At 33.6% G+C, this 27,843-nt stretch overlaps 1 protein-coding gene across 2 annotated transcripts in view; it reads left to right on the plus strand.

Moving 5' to 3' along the window:
- Positions 1-27,843, plus strand: part of CD2AP (CD2-associated protein) — an 88,854-nt gene that overhangs the window by 35,938 nt on the left and 25,073 nt on the right. Inside the window, exons 4-11 of one of the 2 annotated variants that reach the window (XM_004673551.2) lie at positions 2,723-2,823; positions 5,819-5,939; positions 16,322-16,509; positions 18,844-18,922; positions 19,202-19,296; positions 21,437-21,541; positions 22,879-22,915; positions 23,939-24,001. In XM_004673551.2, the coding sequence (XP_004673608.1) occupies positions 2,723-2,823; positions 5,819-5,939; positions 16,322-16,509; positions 18,844-18,922; positions 19,202-19,296; positions 21,437-21,541; positions 22,879-22,915; positions 23,939-24,001 (789 nt within the window). The remainder of the gene's footprint in view (positions 1-2,722; positions 2,824-5,818; positions 5,940-16,321; positions 16,510-18,843; positions 18,923-19,201; positions 19,297-21,436; positions 21,542-22,878; positions 22,916-23,938; positions 24,002-27,843) is intronic. The other variant, XM_012724009.1, reaches the window with a different exon arrangement.

A 27,843-nucleotide genomic window follows, 5' to 3' on the forward strand; every position in this document is an offset into this window, starting at 1 on the left:
TAAGATTTTGTTGAGGATTTTTGCATTGATGTTCGTTAGGGAGATTGGTCTGAAGTTTTCTTTTTTTGTGTTTTCTTTGTTAGGTTTTGGTATTAGTGTGATGTTGGCTTCGTAGAATGTTTGTGGTAGTTTTCCTTCTTTTTCAATTTTTTAAATGAGTCTGTAGAATGGGCACTAGTTCTTTTCTGAATGTTTGGTACTGATGTCTGTTTTAAGGGACAAGAAGCTTTCTTGGCATTATACATAAAATCACCTCTTAAATTATTAAAAATCACCTCAAAGCCTGATGAAAAGTGACATTTAAAAATTTTTACTTCATACTCTGGGTGATAAAAGTATGACTAATGTTTACTATCTCTGGTTCTTTTTATTGTAAAACATTTTTAGAAATCAGATGTAACCTCTAAAAATGGGAGATTATTACAAAGTATATCTTTGTTAATTTGGGGGTTCAGTTAGATTTACTTTAAGTTTCAGTAAACAATTTCATAGATACTCAAGCCCTCTGTCATGTATACGCCTTCGGTGCATTTATTGTTCAGGAAACTGACTCCTAAAAAATTTAGGTCACATAACGAGGTAACGACAGATGTACTACATAGAACTCAGGCATTCAGACTTCCAAGCTGGCAATATTTCTGTTGTAGCATGACATCTTTAAGTATATTAAAAAATTCACTTGGGGATGGATAACATGATTTGATGCATTGAAATTCTACCAGAGTAGATTACTTTTTGTGATTTTCTTTTGTCAATAGCCAGAACAATCTCTCTTGATCTTTGCATTACCAGTTCTTAGTTCATGGGAAAATTTTTTTTTGACCTAGAATATCTGACACATCTTTCTTTTCATCTTTTATTCTGTAACTTTTACAAATTCTTCTTTGAAGCCTTTCACATATGCTCTAGTTCAACTTATCCTATCAATTTTGGTTAGATCTTTAATTTGTAGTAAATGTTTTGCTTTCATGTGTTTGTGTTTTATCAACAGTTGTTTAATATGCATTATTTCATGTGTCCTAGGTATTGTTAGTTCCTTAAGTGTGCATTTAAATTATTAAAAGAAAATCTTGTTGGTTAAGTAGTGTGTTGATGAAGGTTTCCTGGCACTAATGCCATATTGTTAGGCTTAGATTTTTTTTAACTCATTAAAAAAAATGCTAGTAGTTTTCCATCATAAGGCAGGCACTATTCTAGATACTGGGGAGAGAGTGATGATACATTCAGTGCCCATTTATCTTTAATCTAAAGAATAGGGAGTTTATTCACAACAAAATTGGTCATTATGATAAACGAAAGTTAAACTAATAAGTTTCCATCGTTATTTGGATGAGTTTATGGGATGTTTTGAAGGCATAAAGAAAGAATCATTAATCCAGAAGGTTTTTTGTTAGTTTCTTCTAAGCTGAGACTTGAAGATGATGAGTTGGCCTTGGGGGTGAAAGTAAAATGTCCTTGGCAAAAGAAACAGTTATATTTAAGTCTTAGAAGAAATAAAGCATGTTATTTTATGAGAATTAGAAATCAGTATAATTGGATCATTGAGAATCACCTAGGGGAATTGGTAGGGTAGAGATTCTGATTCATCCTGCTAAGGCTGCCAAAAGAAAATAGCACAGAATAGGTGGCTTTAACAATTGAAATTTATTTTCTCACTGCTCTTGAGGCTGGAAGGCTAAAATCATGGTGCGTTTTCAGGGCTAGGTTCTGGTGCAACTTTTTTCCAGTTTGCCATTTTTTCCAGTGTGCCAATGACTGTCCTGACATGGCTGTGGGAGTGTGTGTGTGTGTGTGTGTGTGTGTGTGTGTGTGTGTGTTTGTAAGGGCCACACTCCCGTGACCTCACATAGTTTGTAATTGCCTCCCTCTACTGCCTTTTCATTAATGTAGACATTAGGGCTTCTGTATGTGAATTTTGGAAGGATATGATTTAGTTCATAAAAAGTAGATATGAGATGAGTCCTGCTATACTTCATTTCTGAGAAGTTCCCAGGTGATATGCTGCTGGTGTGAGAAACACACTTTGAGTAGCAAGAAGTAATTTTTCAAAAGTCTTGTAAATGTTGTCATCTTGCCATAGCTATTTTACTCATTTACTTTTAGAGTTGTGAGTTTCAAATTTTTAGAGTTTGAAAGAAGTTGGGAATCACAAACCAGGATTGTTTATAAAGGCCTTTTTTCTTGTCTGAAACAAATAAAGCTGTTTGAAAAGCTAAAGTAAGCTATTTTTATCTTTCCCGTATACAAATTTGATTTTTACCTGTTAGAAAATAGAGATGTTAAAGAAAATTTATTTTGGATTTTTACACTTTGCCTTAAAAAAAAAAAAAACTTTAAAAATAGCATTTTATTTCTAGACTTTAATCAGTGGCTTGGAGGACTTATCTTTGAAATATTTGTCATGTCAACAATATTTGATTATCTGTATTTCTAATTTCAAAGTTTGTAGCTCATATTTGGTTTTTGTGTAACTGGGATTTGATGTATAGAATTTGTTGCCAGGAACCTTTTACTTTATTTGTAGTTAGTTTGAATTTACTTTGTGAAGGATAGAAAAGTGAACCAGAATTGATTGTGGTTTGATGCTTAGAATACTTGTATATTCTGATTTTATTCATGTGTGTAAATTCTATGACAATAAAAACAGTATATATAAAAATAAAGGTGCTACTGTTTTAATGATCTTTCTTAACCTAATTTTTGATTTTGTTACTTCCTTTAGAGACAAAGAAGCGTCAGTGTAAAGTTCTCTTTGAGTATATTCCACAAAATGAGGATGAATTGGAGCTAAAAGTAGGAGATATTATTGACATTAATGAAGAGGTAAGGAAAACATATGTATTAGAGACAAAGCAGCAATTGGAGTTTTCTCTTGCAATTAGAAAAATGCGTTATAAAAGCATTAATTTTCTGTAAGAATTTTTTTTCCAATTTTAAGGTTTATAAAAGATTATAGTTTAAAGTAGTTCTTCAGTGATTTAATGTATGATTGTCTTATGTAAGAAAATTTTTCTCATTTTTACTATACCTAATATTTGTGTGCACTATTTGTAGTGTCTTTAGATATAAAAGAAATCTTTTTAAGCTAAAAATTTGCATAATGTAAGTGACTAAGAATATGAGTAAGATTTTAAAAAATTCTGAATTCACTTTAAGCATGTAGCAAAAAAAAAAAAGTTTTGCCTTTGCATAGAAAAGTAAAAGAATGTTTAAAAAAAATCTTTTGCCCTACTTGAATTATTACATTCAAATATTAAACAAAAGTACTTTTTCCACAATTTAGTATCTTTCAATGAGATTTAAAAATACTTTAAAAATAACATCTTATCTCTGCTTTAATTTTTAAAGGAATGCTAAGTTATGAGTGATAACCAGTGAGCCCCTTTTTCATAGTATTTGTTTGCTCTATTGTCACAGGGGACTAATTTTGTGTTATAACATCATGTTATGCAATCTAGCTTTTATGTTTATGTTCATTTCCAGAGTATTTATACAAAGACAAGTCTTATTTCTGCCAGGTGGCAATAATAATAAATCTTTATTAAGCCTGTATTATTTCTGGAATAGTGTAATAAGTTTTTTCATATTTCCTTTAAATTTCTAAACAACCTAAGAGGATAGGAATTTTTTAATCCTCATTTTACTTACGAAGAGATTGAATTACAGGTTGACTGTTCTGATTACTGTTACTGCATAACATGTCATTTCAAACTTAATGGAAAGAACAACTGTTTTATTACGTTCATGGATTGTGTGGGTTAAGAATTCAGATAGGGTATAGCAAACATGGTTTGATTCTGTTCTGTGATTTCTGGAAATAGTCAAAGCTGGACTACCATTGTATAGCTTCTCTACTGTCTTTCTTACTGTCTTACTATCTGGGGCTGTCAGGATTCATAGGATAGTTGTCATTGTAGGCAGTCAGGTCTCAAAGTGTAAGCATTTCAGCAAATAGGGTTTTTATTACCAAACCTTTAAAACGATCATGTCACTTTGACCACATTCTGGTGCTTAGAGGTGATTATAGGTCTTCAGGAGGGAGGAGATAAAGATAACTACTTCTTGGTAGGAGGTATGTCAGAATTACATTGTAGAAGAGCACGTAAATAGACCATCTTGTTTCACCCTTCTAGCACAAGTTCATGTTCCAGGCATGAGAGAGGAGCTAGTATTTAAATGCTCACAATCTCTGCTTTTAATTCAGTGTTCTTCAGAAGTTTACTGCTCTGCCTTATCTGTCAGTTGCTACAATTTGGCATGCTAGGTACCCATAGAAATCTACTGATATTCTCCCTTTGTTGTGCCTGTTCAAGTTTGTTCTTCATAGTCCCATCATATCTGGCTTAGTGCCTCCCTTAATTCTGCAAAAAATTTTGAACTCTTCACACCCACTGCCTTGTATTTCTCCTTTAAATAACATGCATTCTAGCTACCTCATATTTCATTTGTATATGTGCCACACATAAACTATATTTTTCACATGCTTTGTACCTGGAAAACTCATTCAGCCATTAACGTCCAGCTTTTTAAATGTTACCTTTTAGGAGAGCCTTTTTTGAATCTTTTAAGTCCATCCTTAATAGCATTTTGTTCATACTTTTGTTGTACTAGTACTATATTCTAACTGCTCATTGTTTATTTTCTTCTTTAGATGGTCTTATTTAATGACAGATTTCTCATTGCAATTTGATTCTGCTCCTCAAATTAATACCATGCTTACTCATAGTAATTGTGGGTTGTCTTATAATTATGATGAGATAAAAAAAAAAAGCATTTAATATTTTTTGTTTTGAAAGATTTATTTATTTGTGCATACAGAACTGGGGTACAGGCCAGAGGCTCAGGGGCGGTGAGAGGCTTCACCAGAGACAGAGTGGGGAGCAGAACAGGCAGATTGACGAAGTACCCTGCTGAGGGGAGCAGCGGGCTGGTCAGGAGAGGTCTGCCACGCCATGTGGTCTCCTCCAGGGCAGGCGGGAATCGAACTCATGCGGAAGTGGCTTCAGCTTCCCAGTGCTGTGCTTTAACCCGCTGCGCCACCAGGGAGGGCCAAAAGCATTTAATATTTTAAGTAGAAAAAGAGCTTTTTTAGTTTTGATATTGCATTTACTGCAGATAAGTGAATTTTGATAGTGAACAGTTTGCTCTTAAAAATTATATTTGCCTAAAATTAACATTAATAGAAAGTACACATTTTAAAATATTAATAATATTAAATGACTTGATGAAGGTTGTCTAACAGTATTATTGAATATATTTTTTTGAAGAGTTTTTTTCCTAGGATTGTTTCTGGTTGTGTTGAGCCTGGATAGGTATTTAGGACTGTGGCATCTGAATGCTAAAGTGATTCTTTTTCACATTTGGTCTAAGACTGTTTAAAAAAAAGATTTAATTTTCTGTCCTGAATCAGATATTTCAAATAACATGTCATATTTTAAATAATATGTCATAGCTACAAACTAAGGTTTAGTAGTGTTTAAGAGAGACATTCCAGATGAGTATTTATCTTTTTTTTAATATGCTATACTTGGTTATCCACTACTTTGATGAACATTAGTTACATCATAGATAACATTTTATCACATTCTCATTGTAAATTTTTCATGGTGTTGTTGCATATATGGTTAATTTAATCCATTTAAATTTAATCTACTTTAAAATGGTTTCCTCATTGCCTTTTTCTGTGTATTTAGGGGGATTATAATTATATTGTATCACTAACTTCTGTGCTCATTTTTTCCCCCATGAGTGAGTACAGGGGAACATTTTCATGTAGAGAAATTTTTATTATATGAGTTTCGAATTTGAACTTTTTCAGGTAGAAGAAGGTTGGTGGAATGGAACCTTAAACAACAAATCCGGACTGTTTCCTTCAAATTTTGTGAAAGAATTAGAAATTACAGATGATGCTGAAACTCAAGAAGCTCAGGAAGATTCAGGTAGACTACTTAAAAATTTGAAAAGACTAAATGATCGAGTGTTTACTTTGCATTTTTGAAACTCTTTTAAACTATAAGCTTCTGTTAATCTACTTAGAAAAAGCAGCTTATGACAGGGACCTAAAATGAATTAAATATACAGGCAAATAATTTAATATTTTTCTTCTCTGAGGTATTCAGCCTAAGAAACTTTATTACCCTAATTGTGAAATAACATTATTTACATTGTCTTTACATTTCTTTCCACTAAATATATAGTAGTTATATACATTAGATACAGTACTTGCGTACACTGTTGACCTAAGTTTACAAATGACTTAACTCAGAAATTTTAGAAATTAAAAATAACTTTGTTCAATTTTCCGTAGTCATGTAATAGGTTTTGTTTTCTCTGTGAAGACAAATTCTCAGTTGATTATTTTGTGATCTCGGTCATTTAGACACTCGCCCACAAATTAAAAACTGTTTCTATTTAAGCTATATTTATTTTTCTATTTCACTTTTAAGAATTGCTATGGAATTTAGGAGAACGTTTTATTGGGGTATGATTCAAAGGTATGGGGAGGGGAGCAGATTCACCAGAGACACAGTGAGGAGTAGAACAGGTGAATTTACTGAAATACACTGCTCAGGGGAGTAGCGCAAGATTGTAGAGGTCTGCTACGCCATGTGGGGTTGTCTCCTTTGCCTGGGATTGAACTCAAGCCATAGCTGGTGGTTGTATAGCACTGAGACTTAGCCTCTGGGTTATAAGGGAGGCCCAGGAGAATTTTTTAAAGTTGAATTAAATTCCTAAATTGTGATCCTGGAATAAGTACATCTTTTTATTTATGCAAAAAGTGAGGTTGTTCAGTGATTTATGCCTTGCATTAACTAGTATTTTTTGTCAGTGTTATAAGATTGAATTGAGGGTAGATATAATAAAGTTTGCCAGTATCATTGATTTTTTTTTTTTTCTCTCAGAGTCAGTGTTTGGTGAGTATATGAAGACATACACCTTAGTCTGTTCAGGCCACTTTAACATAATACAGTTGGTAACTTATAAAAACTTATTTCTCACAGTTCTGGAAGCTAGTAAGTCCATGATCAAGGAGTCACTGTGATTGATTTCTGGTTAAACCTTCTTATTGTTTCATAGTTGATGACTAAGGACATACTATTTTTGAGGTGCCTCTTTTATAAAGGTACTAATTCCCATCCTGAGGATTCTGCCCTGATTACTTCATCACCATCCAAAAGTTGCACCTCCTAATATCATCACCCTGGGAGATGGTGTTTCAAGATAATAAAGTCTTAAGTTTGCTTAGAATGTTTCTGTACCTAACACTTTTCTTGTATTCCTATGGTACACTTCGACTTTATAATCTTTTTAGCTAGACTGTAGTAGGAAGTTAGACTCCCATGATGACAAGTACTGTTTTTTCATCATCTTTCTTAACTGTAATTTCTTTGTTTGCAAAATGAGATTAATTTTACCTAAAAGCTTTGTTATGTCGATTAACAAGGTAGTTTTTATAATATACTTTTGTTTCCTTTTGTCAGTACCTTAGTTTGAATTAGGAAAACATTATAAGGTTGTTAGGTGTAGGAAATAGATTCTTAAACCTCACTAGGACACAGTGGTAAGTGAGTGAATACTAAAGGAAGAAATTAATTTTTAAATTTAACACATAGCAATACTAAACATAATTGGTAAAAAATATCTAGAAATACTTACTGAGGTTATTCCTAAAGTTACATGATATGGTTTTAGTTTTACTATCTTAGACCTTATTAAGAATGTTCTTTGAAACTTTTTTTTATTCATAGTGTGGTTTGCATATGACTGACTTGTAATGTTTCCCATACTACCTTCCCCTGCTCTTCAGACAATATTGAGCCTGGAGAAAAGCCAGTATGAAATGGAGGAAAAGAGCATATGGTGATAGAACTAGCTCATGAGCATCTATATAAAGAGCTAGAAAGTATAACCTCAAATTTTATAGCCTGTTATTTTGTAGAATAATTTGAAGGTTATTTTTTCCCTGATTCTTCATGGTCAGTTTCAGTTTACAGTTACGGACAGAACTGCAGACTATGTGTTCTTGCATTGTTTTAGGAAGCATATGCTGTGTTTTTGTACTGGGGACATTAAACTTGATTAATTGGTAAAAACTGAACTGCCTCTGTAACTTTCTTTTCCCCTTATGATTGTCTTGAGAAATACTTTCAGACTATATAAATATTCTTTTCCTCTTCAGATTTCACACAACAGTTAAATTGCTCTGAGAAGTTGCTAAATGTTGATACTCTCACTGAAAGATACCATCTCTGTTTATTGACATTTTTCTCTGAAGAGCTTTTCTTCTTCGCAGTTTGTTTATTAATGTGCATTCAACAGTGTTCGGTTTTATTTTCTGGGTAATAATTTATTACTATTTCTGTTTGTTTTGATCCTGCCATATTTGGCAAGTGACCTCCTTCAATTAGTTTTCATGACCTAAAAATAATTGGAAATGTAATTGACTTATAGTGTTTAAAATATACAGCTTGAAGAGTTTGGCAGGTATATGAACATCCATGAAAACCACTGGTCTAATACGTGCATAGGCCATTTCTGTTAGCCCTAAAATACTCCTTGTGCTCCTTTGCTGTCCATCACCTTTTCTAACTCTCGTCCTAGGAATTGTCAATCTACTTTTTGTCTGTAGGCATACATTTACATGTCCTTTTGACATGTCTCCCTCAATATTTTTTAGCATTTCCTTACGTTGTGGTTGAAATGTTTCCAGCTCATATTAATAAGCTTTTCCTCCTTCATTCCTAGACTCAGCTACTTAAACATGCAACCTTGGTTTCTTTTAGAGAGGGCTAATATTTACCCATGAGATCTGAGTGTAAATGTGTCCATTGCCCCAGGGGGTAGTATTGTGCTACGTACAAGTGTTCCCTTCACCCCACCTTAATTCCCATGTTTTTATTTAAAATCCACTTACCTACCTATTTACTTATCTGTTAGTACTGGTACTTCTAATCACAATTTAACACTACAGGGTACGTTCTAGTCTTCAGTTATGTTTTAATTATATCAATAACTGAGTTTGCCTTATTTGAAGGGAATTTAATTTTTTTTTAAAGATTTATTTATTTATGCTTACAGAACTGGGGTACAGGCCAGAGGTGCGGTGGTTGAGAGGATTCACCAGAGACAGGTGGGGAGCAGAACAGGCAGATTGACGAAGCACACTGCTGAGGGGAGCAGCGGGCGGGTCAGGAGAGGTCTGCCCCACCATGTGGGTCAGCTCCCTGGCCGGGGATCGAACTCGTGAAGTGGCTGCTTCTAGCATCATAGTGCTGTGTTTTAACCTGTTGCACCACCAGGGAGGGCCGGGAATTTAATTTTTTTGCTACTATTATCTATACTTTGTAAGCCACACTTAACATTGCCTGTACATATTTGCTTTTATAGTCACTCATTAAAGAATGATTATTACAACAGTGTGGTAAACCAACTTCTAAATTTCTAAATTGAATTCAATTTCCAAAATTTGTGGAGATGACAGGGAATTGGAATTGTAGAGATTGACAGGGGAAGTACTTTATACAGTCTTAAAATACTGTTAATTTGTTCTAAGATATAAATGCATATAAGCATATATAATAGATCTAGTATATACTTGAGCTAGATATAACAAATGTGATACTGGAGAAAAATAGGCAGCTGCAAGTAATGCCAGATTTTCTCGTAAGGATTTTAGAAGTCAATTTCAATAATAATTAGTGTAAAGATGTAAGTTAAGTCTGATGAACAGTTTTAGCTTAAGTTTTTAGAATGAACTAATATGAATTAAGAAGCAAAGGCCACTTTAATAGGAAATACTTCTTAAGGGGTCTATGCACTAAGTGCAGTGCTGGTTTTGTGAGGGTACAGAATTGGCTCCAGTTCAGAATTTTAAGGTCTGGGGTGGGGGTGGGGGCTGGGGGAGAAGAAGGGGAAGCAGGGCAAATAGGAACTCAGAAGTTTACTTCAGTATATAAAATGATCTGAGTTTGCTTGGTAGATTAAAGAAGTTTAGGAGAAAGATACTTCTAAGTAAAATACTTAGTTTGCAACTTAAAAAAACAAAAAACCCTGCAAATTTGCATCTCAGGAATGTTTAGGAAACATTAGAACTATAGCCTGTAGTTTTTTTTGGCTTGAATATTATCTTTTAAACTCATATTGTCCCTGTAATTGATTTTTCCTTTGTGTCCTTCTCTCAGTATTTGGGGAAAACATTTGCTATAAAAACACATCACATCAGTTTTATCTTAACCATTTTTTTAATGTAAAGTTCAATAATGTTATTTATATTCACATTGCACAACAGATCTCTCCCAGGACTTTTCGATTTCATTAAACCAAAACTCCATTTTCAATAAAAAAAACTTATTTTTATCAATGACAGTCACGGTTCTTTTGTTTCTATGAATTTGAATACTAGAAAGCCCATAGAAATGCATCATATATAATATTGGTCTTTTTGTGACTGCCTTATTTTCCTTACCAAAATGTTCTTAATGTTTGTCTATGTTGTATGTGACAGAACTTCCCTTTTTCTAATTGAATAATATCCTACTGTACAGTATTTTGTTTACACATTTCTCTATTAATAGATATTTGATAGGCTTTTCTATCTTACCAGTTGTGAATGAGGTTGTTGTAAAAGTAGGAATGTACATATATCTTTAAGATCTGATTTTCAGTTTGGAAATATACCCAGAAACTGGATTGCTGGATTTTGAGCTCTGTAATTTTAAATATTTTGAACGATGGCCATACTGGTACTTTTCTATAGTGGCTGTACTACTTTACAATTCTACCAGCAGTGCTTAAGTGTTCGAATTTCTACACATTCTCAATTATTATTTTTTATTAACTAATCTCATGAGTATGGGATACTTCATGATACTTGTGAATTTGATTTATACTTCTCTAAGAATTAGTGATATTGAATAGCATTCATACTTTCTGATCATTTCTGTACCTTCTGGTGAAAATGCCTACTCAAATCTTTGGTCTTATTAGGCCGGCTTTGTTGTTGTTTTGAATTATAGGATTCTTTATATAGTCTGGACATTTCTTTACAGAAAAATGATATACAGGTATTTTCTCCAACTGTTGATTATATCTTTTGATGTACAAAAGTTTTAAATGTATTGTAATCTTAATTTGTCATTCCATTGTTGCTGGTGTATTTGGTGTCACATCTAAGAAATTATTGCCAAATCCTGCATTATGTGTCGTACCCTGTCTTTTATATAGAAGTTTTATAGCTTTTGATGTTAATATTGTGTATCCAATTTCTGGTTTAAATTAAGTTCAACTTCAGTCATTTTTGCATATGGCTCTTCATATTTCCCAGCACTGTTTGTTGAAGAGGCTTGCCTTGCTCCACTTCGTTGCCTTGACACCCTTGTTGAAGTTATCTGGCCATTTTAAGCCAACTTTTTTTTTTTTTAAGATTTATTTATTTGTGCATACAGAACTGGGATACAGGCCAGAGGCTCAGGGGCAGCGAGAGGCTTCACCAGAGACAGAGTGGGGAGCAGAACGGGCAGATCGACGAAGTACACTGCTGAGGGGAGCAGTGGGCAGGTCAGGAGAGGTCTGCTGAGCCATGTGGTCTCCTCCGGGGCAGGTGGGAATCGAACTCATGCGGAAGTGGCTTTAGCTTCTCAGTGCTGTGCTTTAACCTGCTGCACCACCAGGAAGGACCTAAAGGCTGTCAACTATTTATAGCCAAAGGCTATTTATTTTCTTTGTTTCTTCACTGCTTTGCATAAAGATTAAAAAACTAAATTATGATCTACCTAATTTCTATTTCAGAAGTTTATATTTTCTATTACGTTACGTATGTACCTTTTTATATAGTACTGATACTTTGGTGGTAGAATGGTATAAATGAAAACTTCATATTTTTTTTAAAGAGCAGGTTAGCACTGTCATTAGTTGATTATGTCATGTTTCCTGGAGGACTAGGTAATAATGTACTGGTTACTATTAGATGCAGATAGTCTTAGGGAGAGTAGATGAATCGCTGCTTTGGTTGGTTAGCTTTCTTGCAAGATAGCACAGTATATTGGTCAGGATGTACTGTAGTGAAAATGACAGTGACTTAAAATAGAATGACAGTCACTTAAGGACTTAGGTTACTAGAGGTTCCTTTTTGACACAAGTTTGCTGAGGCAGTCGAAAAGGAAAATGATTGTAAAAGTCTCTGCAGGTTGACATGTTATTTTCCCTAGCATTGTGTAAGCAGTCATGGCTATGTCTTAGTGCAACAGATGGGCATATATACTCTTTTTCCATGGAAGGGCACCAAATATTTCTACTATAGTTTGCTACATATACTATTATCTTTTCTCCCTTTTAGGAATCCTTTCTTTCAAAGCTCTTTAGCTTTTCAGAGGAGCTCAAACATATTCTTTCTTATTAGTTTCCTGCATATGCTAAACACTACAACGTATACTAACTATTTTATATGAAATGTTGGTGGCCATTTTTAAGTTGTTCCCATTTGTATATATTTTCTCTTTAACTTTATAATGGACTTTTTAAGGTTCTTAACTTTTCTAAGACTCTCTAGACTATGTGCATTAATTGAACCTTTAAAGCTTTTTTTTCTTTTCTTTTGGTCACTTCTATTTAGAATCTCTTTTTTGGAGACAGAATTGGGTGCCTCACAGGAAGCATGCCCTCATTTTTTAGATTTTATGCACACACATATATAAAATATATGTATATGATTTATACAGGTGATATACATACAGTATAAATAATAAATATAAGTAATGTTACAGTAATATGTAGTACCTACCTCTTGAGAAAGAGAGAATAAGAACATTGCACAAAACCTGACAAATTTTATATAGAGTTAACCATTTTTGAATAGTGACATGATAAATTTGTGTTAAGAAGAGCTATTTATAGTTACTTCAATATTTGAATTAGATGGGGTTGGAATGTTGAAAGTAGTAAGTACAGATACTGATTCTATTGAAAGAAAATCATCAAGATAAGGATAGAGGATACATAACAAGAAAGATTTACTGTTTTATGTTATACTTACTTATTCACTGTTTCATGTTATGTTATACCAAATATCAGTAAGATATATGGCTTCATTGCTGAAGTTAGAATTTATATTTTAATGATTTGTAAAACCATTAGATAATGAGACTAAATACTGATACTAATCTGGCTTAAATTTAATGGTACTCTAACTAGCAAACTATCTTTTGGGTTGATACATACAGTGATTGTTTTATTTTTGTTACATCTTTTGTTTACTTTAAAACTGGGTATGAATGAAAGCTTATGCTGAAATGATGTTTATGAAGTCATATGAACTGAGCCCATAAAATATGTACAAAATTTTAAGTCCATATGTAGGACAACTAGCCGAAGAAATCAAACTTGACTTTACATAGGAGCATTTGCTTGCACTATTCACACTTATTTGAATTTTAGTAACCTTCTAGAATTATATTTGTTAAAATTGTACTTCCTTGCTTCTTAACCCCTTTACAATAACAGCATTCTAAATGTGGAACCTTGTGATTATGGGGTGGGATGTCAGTGGTTGAAGTACATTATAATTCTTTTTCTTTAAAAATCCAGTTAACTGGCAGAAAGTTTTTGTATGTTGATGTGAGTGCCAGCAAGTAAGTGCTTTATAAGAACTTTAGCAAGAAAGTTCTTACTCTTAAGTTTTAATGAAGTGCTTGATCCTTTGCTTTTGACTTAGAGTTAATGTTCTTTATTTCTGCCTTAATGAACTATGCTATCCTATTTATAATTGCTGTTTTGACCATCTTTTTAGTGAAACATTATATATTTCTAATTGTGTTACAAGAATTATAGTTGACTATACATTATAAAATGTTACTGTTTGCATACAGTATTGGAAGATCTGCCAAATTTGATTTATTTTACAGTTTCTCCTTATACTCCTTTATATTTAGTATAGCTTTCCTCTCCTTTCTACTAATCCTCTTCCCTATGCTTTCTTCTCTCAATAAGCTGAAATACTCTATTTAGCAAGGTAATGTCTGGTCTTGGCTAAACTGCATTAAATTTTATCTGTTACTCTAAGAAGATAATTCTGACTCTAAATAATAGTTGGAGAACATTATCTGAGTGTTCATGATCATTTATTTTTATGCCCTAAATTTTCATTGTAGAACTGTAGAATGAGTTATAAGGAAGCACGGTTACATTTTCTTATAGAAATGTGGTAAACTTATAATCTACCCTGTTACTCATTATTTTCTGTATAAATATCTCTAGATAAATATCACTTAGTATTCAATTTCAGGAAAAATTTTGCTTTTCTAGGGAAGTGTTAGGTTTCCATTTTTATATGAATTAACTCATTTTTCATTTTGTCAGATACATGAAGTCCTAATTTATGTCTTTTTGTTACTTTTCACACGCTACTGATTTGCTAAGTAGTACTTGTTTCCTGCTTTTTCCCTTTACTTTATGAGTCCAGTGATCTCTACTGACATTTTTCTTCCTTATGAAAATATTCTTCCTACAGTAAGCCTTTGAAAGTCTCCCTTTAAAAAGGGAGCTTCTGCTGAATAGGTCTCTTACATTTAAGATGGTCAAAACTGATCTTCTAAATGGATTTTCCAATAATTTCTGACAAATGTATGCACCATATAATTATATCAAACTTGACTTGACAAAGTTATGCACCATGTAATTACACCAATGAAAATATAGAACATTTCTGTCATCCCAAAAGGATACATACAGTATCCCATGTAGGACAGTGCTGTGCTACACCCCCCCAGTGCCACCAGGGAGGGCTCACAAAAGAATTATTTACCACATAGTAAATCTACTTGATACTGAAAGGCTTAATCTTTACTGACAGAATGAATATCAGTGATTTTCTGAGACTTGGAGGATGCGGGGGAGGATTACTGGGATATTGTAGATATCCTTTTGGGGGTGACAGAAATGTTCTATATTTTCATTGGTGTAATTACATGGTGAATAACTTTGTCAAGTTTGATATGGTTTTATGGTACATACATTTGTCAAAAGTTATTGAAATGTCTATTTAGAATAGATTGATTTTATTTGTATGTATGTAAACATTCAAAATTGGTTAAATATATCATAAATATATATACCTTATACGTATATTGAAAGACATTAGAAACAGCACTGTACTTGTTATCACAAATGACATTTCTTAAGTCCATAAAAGTACTTGTTAACCACTCCTAAAATATTATCAGATGTGTTCTTAGAGGCTTCTGCTGTTTGAGTTAGTATGTCAAAATGTTTTAAGACTGGTTTTAGGGTCGTGTAGAATTTATGTCAAATATTTGCTTTGTACTTACTTGTCTCTGGCCTTGGGAATGTTCTTAGCAGCTCTTTGCCCAGTTTACTTATTTGTAAAATGGAGTTAATAGTCCACTGTATCAAAACTGTTGGTAGTTATGAAAATTAGATAATTTATGCACAGTGCTTAGCAAGGACCTAGTATAGAGTAAGCCCTGTACAAATCTCATTTTTGTTATTACTCCTACTATTATTTTTCCTTTAAAACTTTGACTTCCATAGTTTAATAAACATATTGAACTACTGCTCACTCTCACTTTGAAATATTTGTGGAATTTTTTTGAATGATTTACTCTAGAACTTTGTTAGATTATTAGGCCTTTTAAGAATTTGAAGAGTTGTGCTGTGGTTTTCAAGAAAAATGAACTGAAGAAAAAAATAGTTTTCCAGAGGGTTGTTCTTGGAATCATCGAAACCTATAAATAATAACCTTTGCCATTGAGAATAATGTACAAACAACTGTCTTACCCATGCATTGTTAAACTTTATTAAAATATTTTTGTTGTAAATTAAATTTTTATTGCTTCAATTTTAGATGTAAACTACTTCATTCTTGTGCTAAAATGATAGGCCTTCAATTGTTAGCTTTCTAAAATAAAAATTTTCTCATATTTCCAGTTTATTTGGATACTCATCCTAATTTTGATCAAAGTGAGTCATAACTTTTAAAAAATGACAGGTTCATTTATTTAATGTTTTAGTTTTACATTCATACATATTCAAAAGCTGTGAGTTCTGATATGCTCTTGTTAAGGGGCTTATCTACTATGATTTCTTGGATTTTTAACTTACCATTTTATTAATTCACTTTACCTAAAATTTTATTGTCCTAAACAACATGAAAACATATAAAATATATCTTACTTTTTTGGATATCTTCGTACTTATTTAATTCTATTGTTTTTTCTTAGAATGTATAGAACGTAAACATTACAGAAGAGTGATGGCGTGTTTGTTGTGATTCTAGACATAACACTGCAAAAACAAATTATTCTTTCAGAAACTGTTTTGATTGGGCCTACCTCACCTTTACCCTCTCCAGGGAATGGAAATGAAACTCCACCTGGATCAAATACACAGATAAAGAAAATCCGAGGAATTGGATTTGGAGATATTTTTAAAGAAGGCTCAGTGAAACTTAGGACAAGAACATCCAATAGTGAAGCCGAAGAGAAAAAAACAGAAAAGGTAGTATTGATGAACTTACTTAGATTCCATTCATTCTTTTGTTAAGCACCTTTTAAAAGTAAAAAAGTTATCAACTCTTACCTTTAATTCTTGACATTGCTAGTCATTATGAATGAGAAAACTAAAAAACAGATTCTAATTTACAGTAATTTCTTTAATGTTATGTTTGACTAATACAAAATGAATCCTTTTTGATAAATTTAGTGGAAGCTTATTTAGTTATTATAAAAAGCAAACTTTTTGATCAATTTAGTGGAAGCTTTTAGTTATTTAAAAAAGGCTTTTTTTTTTCTTTTCAAACCAAAATTATATTTCTTCTCCTTTAAATTGATGTAGGGTTAAAATGGGCTATTTTAAAATCACCTCACAATGAGACATTAATTAGGCCCTACTTATTTTCCTCCGTATTCAGCTATGGTGTATCTGCTAATCTGTGGAGAATTTTATTTTCTATTAACATTTCACTGGTAGCATAATAAATCTAAGAGAATGTTAACATAAATTATGTGATAATATAAGATATAAAAATCTTTACATTTTCTCTTAGGGAAAAAAATACCTGCAACCTTAGGCATTTATTTCAAATCTGCTCATGCTGTTAGCACCTTAGAGGTTAAATTCAGATTGAGCACTTTAACAGGATGCTTTCCCTTGACTTTTAGGATGTTATTTTTCTTGTAGTTCTATTTAATGTCTTTTCTAAAAAGATTTATTTATTTATGCATACAAGAACTGGGATATACACTGGAGGGTGAGAGGATTCATCAGAAACAGAGTGGGGAGCAGAACAGGCAGATGTACTGAAATACACTGCTGAGGGGAGCAGTGGGTGGGGCCAGGAGAAGTCTGCCACTCCCAGTGGGCCACCTGCCTGAACAGGGATAAAATTTGTGCTGCAGTGGCTTCAGATAGCTTCATAGTGCTGTGCTTTAACCCATTGTACCACAGGGAGGGCCCCTCTTTAATATCTTTTTATTTAATCTTAAAAGTGAAGTTATTGCAGTATTTACATGCATAGTTTAGTAATGCCAATAGCTTATTTATAATACTATTTTTTAGTGAAAACATTCTGAAGTTTTCACTTTTAGCAGTTAGTTTCAACATTTTTTCTTACTTTCTTATATTGCTATATTTTTTTTCTGATTGCAGTTTAGGAAAGAGAACTTCTGCTTTCTTTTTTACCCTTGCCAATCTATGAAGCTATCTTGCATGAAAATTAGGATGCCTAGTTGATTCATGATTTTAAATGTAAAGATAGAATTGACATTCCAGTGCTGTTTAGACATATAAGAGCTAAGAATCTCAGAAAAGCAATGTCTGAATCATAAGGGATACCAGAGTAGATGATCTGGAATCTCTTTGCAATGATAAAGCTTATTGTTATGTTGAATAAATTATTTGATTAATGAATATGCTAATAATCTTTCAGTTGTTATTTTTAATGTCCTCTAGCAAGAGTTATTTATTCTGTATGATGGCCTCTTGAGGATTCCTTTGATCAATGACTAGGAATTGTTAAAATAGGGAGCGGGCTTGCTATATTTGTAGATGACACCAAACCTGTTAGAGAAATTAAAATGAGTATATTAAAAGATAACCATAATGCAGTGGTTGGTAAACAGTATGATAGCAATAAAGATGTTCTGATCTTTAGCTAATGAAATATGAGATCAAATATGTTATTTCTGGGGAGAGGACTTGAGCACTTAGTATCAAACTTACTGTAGGCAGTACAGTAGAAAACTGTCTAGTGGAATATAATTAAAAAGGTGGTAACTTAAATGTTTTCACTCACATGACAGGAATGACATAGGAAAACCTTTTCACTGTTCTATTTTAAGGAATCATAATGCTGGCAAGAAACTATTTTCTTTGAATTTGTAGTTTCAAATCTGGGCTCTATGATTTTGGTACTGTTACGAATAGGTTCTTCATTGCTTTTTAATCTATGAAATGAATGAATGACAGTGCTTTCCTGATACAGATTGTTTGAAGATTATGTTTTATATAAAGAGCTCAGCTCAGAAATTGGGACAAGTAAATTTTCAAATAGAATTATTTATTTTAGAGTGTCTCAAATTAAATTATAGACCTATGCCCATTAGTATTATGGGATATCAGCATGTCTATTATCCTTAAAATAGGGAGTTTTAAACATTAGAAGTTCTGTGCTATCACTTCAGTGACCTTTGAGCTCTTAAAGAATTTTCAGTATCATTACTACCCTGGCTATAAATACCTTTAAGGAAATCGGAATTACTGTTAATGGAACTTTTGTTTAATAATACTACTTTTATTCTAACTTAAAATAGTAAATGTCTTTCTCTCCTCTAGCCTCTAATCATACAGTCATTAAGCTCCAAAACTCAGACTGTGGAAATGACAAGAACAGACACTGAAGGTAAAATTAAAGGTAGGCTTTTGAATAGATTTTCATATTGAGCATAAGGCATGCTTACATATAGTATTAAACTTATTGAAGATATTTGTTTACTTATTGTTTGATCAGTGTGAAATCTGTGATTTAAGAGTTTGAAGTTTTATTCCCTGACATAACCTCCTATAGTTGAAACTGGAACACAGTAGGCACTTGTTTAATTAATGAAATTGTTACTTAATTTATAGCATTGGATTAAATTCTAAAATTTAAAGAAGAACTACTAAGTTATATTATTTGCATTTTTTATTTTAGCTAAGGAATATTGTAGAACGTTATTTCCCTATGATGGTACTAATGAGGATGAACTTACTTTTAAAGAGGGAGAGATAATCCTCTTGATAAGTAAGGTAAGATATTTTTCAGTGACTCATGCAATTTACTAAACAGAAATAGTTTTCAGAAGTCGTTGAATTTGTTTTCTGTGTCCTGAGACCCTGGAATGACAAGTGTGCAGAAAACTTTTTTCCCCTCTGTGCTTTTATTATCTTTGTTACAATTTATATACTGGGAATTATTTTTATTGTCATATTACTATTAATTTTTCTTTTTTTCCCCCAATAATAACTCCCTTCTTCTGTTCTCTTCCCACTTCTTATTCCATTCATTCTGTTTTTTCCCCCATACACTCTTTGGAGTAGAAACAGATACAAAAAGATAACTGTTTAAAATGTCTATCAGTATATAGTTTAGAATTTCATACTGTGGAAAATGATGCAGTAATTTCAAGGAATAGGTTAATTGTATAATTTGAAATGAATTCTAAAGGAAAGGAAACATTTGGGATGTGGGCAGACTCTGTGGGCAGCGAGAAAATTTGTGAAGTTTTGTGTTTGCTATAAACCTGCAGCATAAGTTTTGATATTTCTCCCAGACTTTTAAGCTGACTTTGTTATCAGATGATTTTGTGTATGTGATTTTTAAATATTCATATAGTTTGAAGTGTTGACATCTAATTGCTCATGTAGGGATTGTATTTGGAAGGAACTACAGAAGATCTTACTAATTTCTAAAAAAAAATAAAATGAACAGTATGGTTAATTTTTAGTATATAAAGTATTGAGAGGAATGTTAAGTAAGGTGATAAATGTTAGAGAGATTCATATTCTTTCTTACCCTCCTCCATTTTACTTCTCTGAAGACCTTTTTCCTTGTTGATTAACTTTTTTTTAAAGACTTATTTATTTATGCATACAGAACTGGGGTACAAGCCAGAGGTGCAGGAACGGGCAGAGGCTTCACCAAACAGAGTGGAGACCACAATAGGCAGACTGACAAAGTACACTGCTGAAGGGAGCAGCTGGTGGGCCAGGAGAGTTCTGCCACACCATGTGGTCACCTCCATGGCTGGAGATCAAACTCACACTGAAGTGGCTGAGGCCACTTGCAGTGTTGCCTCCCAACCCATTGCACCGCCAGGGAGGGCCCTTGTTGATTAACTTTTACAATTACTTACCCTCCCCCCAAATTAAACCTGTTTCCATAAATGCTGCAGAAGTAAAATGTAAGAAATATTTTCTTCAAGGAGGCCCTTAATGGTCTTTTACTACTTTTAAAAAAATGATATATTATGTATATAAGAGCTGGGTGTAGGCTGGAGGTGGAATGGGGGTGGGAGGATTCACCAGAGACAAAGTAGAGAGCAGAGTAGGCGGATTGACTGAAATACACTGCTGAAAGAAGCAGTGTGAGAGACAGGAAATGTCTACTGTGTCATGTGGTTCAGCTCCCTGGCTGGGATCCAGTTTGTGCTGCTGTGACTGTGGATAGCTTCATAGTGCTGAGACTTAACCTTTGTACCATCAGGGAGGTCCTATATATTATTTCTTATATGAGTAATGAAATTTTTTTTTTAAAAGTTTTATTTTATTTATGTATACAGAACTTGGGTACAGACCAGAGGTGCAGGGGTGGTGAGAGGATACACCAGGGGCATAGCAAGGGGCAGAATAGGCAGATCAAGGAAGTGCACTGCTGAGGGGAGCAGCAGGCTGGTCAGGAGAGTACTGCCATACCATGTGGGTCACCTCCCTGGCCAGGGATTGAACTCACTGGAGTGGCTGTGCGAGCTTCAAGTGCTGCACTTTTTTTTTTTTTAAAGATTTTATTTATTTATTCATACAGAATTGGGGTACAGGCCAGAGATGAGGAGGGTGAGAGGATTCACCAGGGACAGAGTGGGGAGCAGAACAGAAAGATCGACGAAGTACACTGCTGGGGGGAGCAGTGGGTGGGTCAGGAGAGGTCTGCCACGCCATGTGGATCTTCTCTGGGGCAGGCGGGGATTGAACTCATGCGGCAGTTGCTTAAGCTTCTTAATGCAGTGCTTTAACCCGCTGTGCCACTAGGGAGGGCCCCTCAAGTACTGCACTTTAACTTGTTGGCCACCAGGAGGGCCCCATAAATAATGAAATTCTGTATTCACCTACTTTGTTGTAAACTTTTCTTTATTTACAAATAATTTCTTTTAATCTTCATTTTCCATTTTAGGAAACTGGAGAAGCTGGCTGGTGGAAGGGTGAACTTAATGGTAAAGAAGGAGTATTTCCAGACAATTTTGCTGTTCAGATAAATGAACTGGATAAGGACTTTCCAGTAAGCTTTTAGTTTTTACGTTTTATTTTAATAGTTATTTACTATTTAAGTAACACAGGTCATTTATTCTGGGTTTTCTTTTTACTGAAAAGTATACTGAAAAGTAACTTTAGATTTCCATTACTTTGTTAGAACAAAAAGAAAAAAAAATGTGTTGGCTATATTAGAAAACTTAGCACTTGCCTGGATGAAATTATATTTTTATTTAACTTGTTATAAATCTTTATTTTAAGGTACCTTTGATTTACTCATTCTGTTAACAGTTTTTTTTAATTGAGATATATTGGTTTACAGTATCAAATATGATTTAGGGGAATGAGTTCACATGTCCTCATATGTGAATCATACCGCATCTTCCACCAGAGTACCCATCATCCTTTATCATTGTGTCCGCTCATTTGATGAGACTCAGAAGCAATCTTTACCTTCTTAGAAGAATTAGTTGTTCTGTTTCACTTATCACAGTGAATAATGTAGAGTCATTTGTTGATGATCTTTTACCTTTCTACAATTTGATTCCTTTTTTCTCCTCTGGAGGGATGGATCTGTGTTTAAAAATTAGAGGCAGTAAAGAGACTACAACAAAATGCAGCAAGACTATGATACATGATTCAAGTTAACGCAGAACCCGCTGAACTCTGCAATCTTTCAGTTAGTTAAATTACTGGAAGTCATTCTATAGAGGCTTATGTTCTCTGAAATTCTCCCTGGATTTCATTCAGTATTGTTTTCAGCTTTCAGTATGCTTTATTTTCTTTCCTTTCCTAATGAACTTTTTTTTTTTTCTTTTATTGTATTTTTCACAGTGTTGATAATCAGCTATTTTTAAATGGGAAAAACAATTCACATACATTAGACACAAGTTCAAGTTTAAGTATTAAATCTTTAAATGAGTGCTTGTAAGCCCAAGAGAATTTAAAAACATTGAGGGAATAAAACACACCTTTGCCTTTTAATCTTCTCTGTTGAGAGTCTCCTTTTGTCTGCTCCACACCCCTGGCCTTTCTCCCTCAACTGCAAAATGTACATGTATGATGTTATATAGGAATCTTAAACTAGGGAATGCAGAGAAAAAATCTTTACTCATAACAAGGTATTTTTAGGTTTATCCATCTCAGTGACTGTTTTTGAAATACTTGAATTTGTTCTAACAGGATGGAATTCTTTGTCAATGACCTTTTACAGATTTGTTATGATCATACTGATTATTTTTATGATATGACAGGGAGAAGATACAAAAGTAGTATATTTGTATAATTTAGATTATCAATGATTAGAATTATTTTAATTATATTTAATATGTAAATATTTAATTGTTTTAACCATTATTTTAATAGAAACCAAAGAAGCCACCACCTCCAGCAAAGGGTCTAGGTATGTAAGAAACACATTCAACTTTTCATATCTTTAGGTTCTAAAGGGTGAAGTTGGGTCTTACTAACCCATTAATCTCTATGAGCCAAAAAAAAAAACAAAAAACAAAAAAAACCGAATGTGTTAAAGTACAAATTGTATAAATAGAAGTCATGAAACTACGTTGGCTACATGAGTTATATGTCATTTTGAGTTGAGATAATGAACTAAGTTTAACTCTTTTTAGAAAACTTAATGTACTGAACTGGTCTTTTATATTGTATCAGGAAAAATCTGTTCTTTAATATTTCAGACTAACACTAATTACATAGGTAATCTTCCTTTAGAGAATATGCAGAGAAAGGTTGAACAAACTAGAAGAGTTTATTTTATCAAGAAGGTGAATAAATTTTGATACACCCAGAAGAATTTTCTTGCACTAAGTATTAGAATCTGACACTCTGTATCTCTGAATTTTAGTCTATTTCTGATTTTTATATGTACAGTAAATTTTTTTTTTCTTGAACAAAAGATGCACATCTTCCTCTGTTTAGTGACTTAATTTTGTGTTTGTTGATCTAATCCAGAGCAAGGGATAATCATAAATTCAAAGTAATTTTCATGAAAGTTTGAATTGGATACTTATATTCATTGTTAGTAATCATAAGACTTTTAATATTCACTAAAAATTCAATTGAAATTGAATTTCACAATTGTAACAGCAACATTTTCACTGTTCAGTAGTTAACATGACACAGCACAAAAATAGAGTATTTCCATCATCACAGAGGACTCTACTGGGTAGCAGTATTGTAGAGAGAACATGAATATCTTTATTGACAAAGAATGAATTGAGACCACAGTATTAGTACTTACTTACGGAAAAAGTGGCAGATACAAGATTAGAAATTGTACCCAGAAAATCTGTTCTTTCTGTTAAATCATATTTTCATCTGATAGTTTTTAACTAATTTTTAGTTTTTAGTAGTATAATTGGATTTTTGTTCTAAAACAGTTTTTGAAGTTATTAACTTTTTCCCTTAGCTTCCAAGCCTGACCTAGTAGCTGCAGAGAAAAAGTATTTTCCTTCAAAACCAGAAGAAAAAGGTGAGGTTGATTAAATTCATAAAAATTATTTTTCCCTTTGTTGTCACTGTGTAGAAAAATAATGCATAAAATTAACCATTAAATGACTTCTTTTTTTTTTATTACTTCTGTAGTTCATGAAATAAAAATTTTCATGAGTGTAAGAGTGAGCTCCTACTTAAGACATGGATTTAACTTATTAAGTACTAATTTTCATTGTATATAATTAGTATTAAATACTAATTTTCATTGTATGTAACTTGGAAATTTTCCAAGTTACCATATGTAAGATGCTTTTCTAAAAAGAGGAGTCAGTGTTTGTTTTATCTCCATTAATTTGGAAAAAATAACCTCCTCTTTTGTTCAGAAAGATCTGCAGTTGTCTTTCGTAGATTAGGTTATATGCACATAGTAAGCTTAAATATTGTTTTAGAATCTTTTTGTTTCTACTCCCTGTCATATCTCTTGTCTCAAATGTTACATAGTTTTCTTGATTTTTTTTTGTCAACTTTACTTCCTTGTCTGGCTTTTATTTCATATTTTTTCAAGAGCAGTTTTAGATTAATATCAAATTTCAGTGGTAAGTTCAGAGAAACCCTACATGCTCCCTATTTACACATATGATCAGTTTCCCCCACTATTCATATCCTGTACTATTAAGGTGCATTTGTTACAACCAGTACACCTCTGTATCATTATCACCCAAAGTCCATAATTAAGATTAGGGATCATTGGGACCTCTCTGGTGCCGGAGTGAGTTAAAGCACCAGCACTAAGAAGCTAAAGCCACATCCACATCAGTTCGATCCCTGACTGCCTCTGAGGTAATCCACACAGTGTGGCAGACCTCTCCTGACCTGCCTGCTGCTCCCCTCTGCAGTGTACTTCATCGGTCTGCCTGTTCTGCTCCTCACTCTGTTCTGGTGAATCCTCTCACCGCCCCACACCTCTGGCCTGTACCCCAGTTCTGTACACATAAGTAAAACTTAAAAAAAAAAATAGGGTTCATTCCTCTTGTTGCACATTTTATAAGTTTGGACAAATGCATAATTTGGCAAATATGTAGTTGTAATATTATAGAGAATCTCACAGCCCTAAAAATATTTATGCTCTTTCTTTTTTTCTTTCCCTCCACTTAGGCCCTGGCAACCATGGGTCTTTTCATTGTCTCCATTTTTCTGCTTTTGCCAGAATGTCACATATTTGATTATTTCACTTTGTAGTATGTATGTAGGTGTGTTAGGTTTCTTGTGGTCTTTTCATAGTTCATTTCTTTTTTCTGGTGTCTGAATGTACCACCATATAGCCTTTCACCTACTGAATAATGTTTAGTTGTTTTTAGGTTATAATAGTTAATAAGGCTGCTATAAATATCCATGTACAGATTTTTTTTTTTAAAGGTTTATTTATTCATACAGAACTTGGGTACAGGCCAGAGATGCAGAGGGTGAGAGGATTCACCAGGGACAGTGTGGGGAGCAGAACAGGCAGATCAACGAAAGTACACTGCTGAGGGGAGCAGTGGACGGGTCAGGAGAGGTCTGTTGCACCATGTGGTCATCTCCGGGGCAGGCGGGGATCGAACTTGTGCAGAAGTGGCTTAAGCTTATTAGTGCTGTGCTTTAACCCGCTGTGCCACCAGGGAGGGCCCCTTGTACAGATTTTTATGTGAAAATTAAGTTTTTACTTTTCTTTGGTAAATACCAAGGATTGTGATTGCTTGGTCAGGTTGTGAGAGTAAGTTTGGCTTACTAAGAAGCCATCACCCACTATATGTAGCAAACATTTATACCCAAAATATGTTTTACACTTTCACAGCTTTACCTTTTCCTTATGATTTGTGCTTTAGCATGGGAGATTTTTATTTTCCCTTTTTATTTTTCTAGTAGAGAACTTTAAACTATGATACAAAGATAATTTATAATCAATAAAATGTTTCTTAATTTCAGTTTAGCCCCTTGTTGATAAATTGCTAGGCCAGGTCTTAGATCAGTTTGATTTTAGTACTTATTTATATTTAACATAAGAAAGCTTATCTTACAAAGATAGGACTAGTAAGAAGTCTGTTGCTGGCTTATGACACTCATTTCATATTCTGCACCATTAGTGCATATTTCCCTAAAATTAGTTTTTCTAATGAACTAAATGAAATCTGATGCACTTTTATTATATTTATATGCTTAAAATCCTGGCCATAATGAAGTTGCCTCCCAAGCTTAATAATCAGAAAACTGGCCAAAACAGATGCTTTCTCACATTAGACAGGTAGCATGGGCAGACTGTTAATGTTTGAAAGAATGGAAACTAGTGAAGTAAGCCCCAGCTTATTGTCTAGAAGCAGTCTGCAGATAACAAAAAATGAGGAAGGTAAACAGTGTGAGTTTTCTCCTGTTTTGGGGGGAAACTCCTCAGTGCCTACCCTTAAGTAGCTCACTTTATTCTTTGTACCTTATTTTATTATTAGTATGAAACATGTATTGCAGGAAGGGAGGAACTGTTGTTTATTTTGGAGTGCTAAGTTGGAGGCATATAAACGTGTGAGAGAATGTAACTGCTTCTGACTTTTCAAGTACCTTATAAAACTCTTAAATAGTGGCCCTCCCTGGTGGCGCAGTGGGTTAAAGCACAGCACTGAGAAGCTAAGGCCACTTCTGCATGAGTTCGATTCCCACCTGCCCCGGAGGTGACCACATGGCGTGGCAGACCTCTCCTGACCCGCCCGCTGCTCCCCTCAGCAGTGTACCTCATCGATCAGCCTGTTCTGCTTCCCGCTCTGTCTCTGGTGAAGCCTCTCCCCGCCCCTGAGCCTCTGGCCTGAACCCCAGTTCTGTATGTACAAATAAATCTTTAAAAAAAGAAGAAGCTAAAACCACTTCCACATAAGTTCGTTCCCTGCCTGCCCAGGAGGTGACCATATGGCGTGACAGAACTCTCCTGACCCGCCCACTGCTCCCCTCAGCAGTGTACTTCGTTGATCTGACTGTTCTGTCTCTAGTGAATCCTCTCACCCTCCACATCTCTGGCTTGTACCCCATTCATTGTGTATGAATGAATAAGTAAATAAATCTTAAAAACAAAACAAAACAAAAAAACCTCTTAAATAGTAACCTTATGTATACATCCTCTCCATAGTTATAGTTACCTGCATAGGAAGAGCTTAAATGACTGCTGAGGACTAAGCTAACTTCATATTTTTACTAGTGGAGACAATGAATCTGTATTCATTTTTGCATGAATATTTTCCTATGTAAGATTTATTTCTTAAAGAAGGTCATGTGGCTGTTGCTGGTTCCCTCCTAGAAGTCTGGTAGCATAATTCATTCATTCACTGAACTAAAAGTAAGGGTTGTCAGAATTTGGTCTTTTGGTACATGATTCTTGAGTCTTTGGACAGTCATGTAAAAGCTCACATAATCATTTACCTTTTTGTGCTGGTGATTCTTGCTTTGGGTTGGTTGGGTTTATACACATTCATTGCTCTCTTTTTCTTCCACTTGTTTGTATTTAATATTTTCTGCCATATATTTGTGTACCTATACACACTTATGTTTGCACAAATATATATAATAATTTTTTAAGGGAAAGACTTAGTAGTGAAACATGTTTTAATTTTTCTAAAATAGTTTTTTCTCTTTAATTCTTAAAAGATTGTTAGTGTTGGACTGAATTCTAAGTTGGCAAAATAATAGGCCTTGGCACATAATTCAGCATAAATACCCATGGAAATTTTGAGATATTCTACTTTATATTTTTGTTTGGAATATGCTCTGTTCTTACAAGTCAATAAGAAAGAATGCATAGTTGTGCAGAGTAAAAACTTATGAAAATATAAATGGAATAAAAAGTTGTGTATTTTCTAATTT

This window comes from Condylura cristata, unplaced genomic scaffold, assembly GCF_000260355.1.
Source record: "Condylura cristata isolate star-nosed mole 26May11 unplaced genomic scaffold, ConCri1.0 scaffold00001, whole genome shotgun sequence".
NCBI classification, from domain to species: Eukaryota; Metazoa; Chordata; class Mammalia; order Eulipotyphla; family Talpidae; genus Condylura; species Condylura cristata.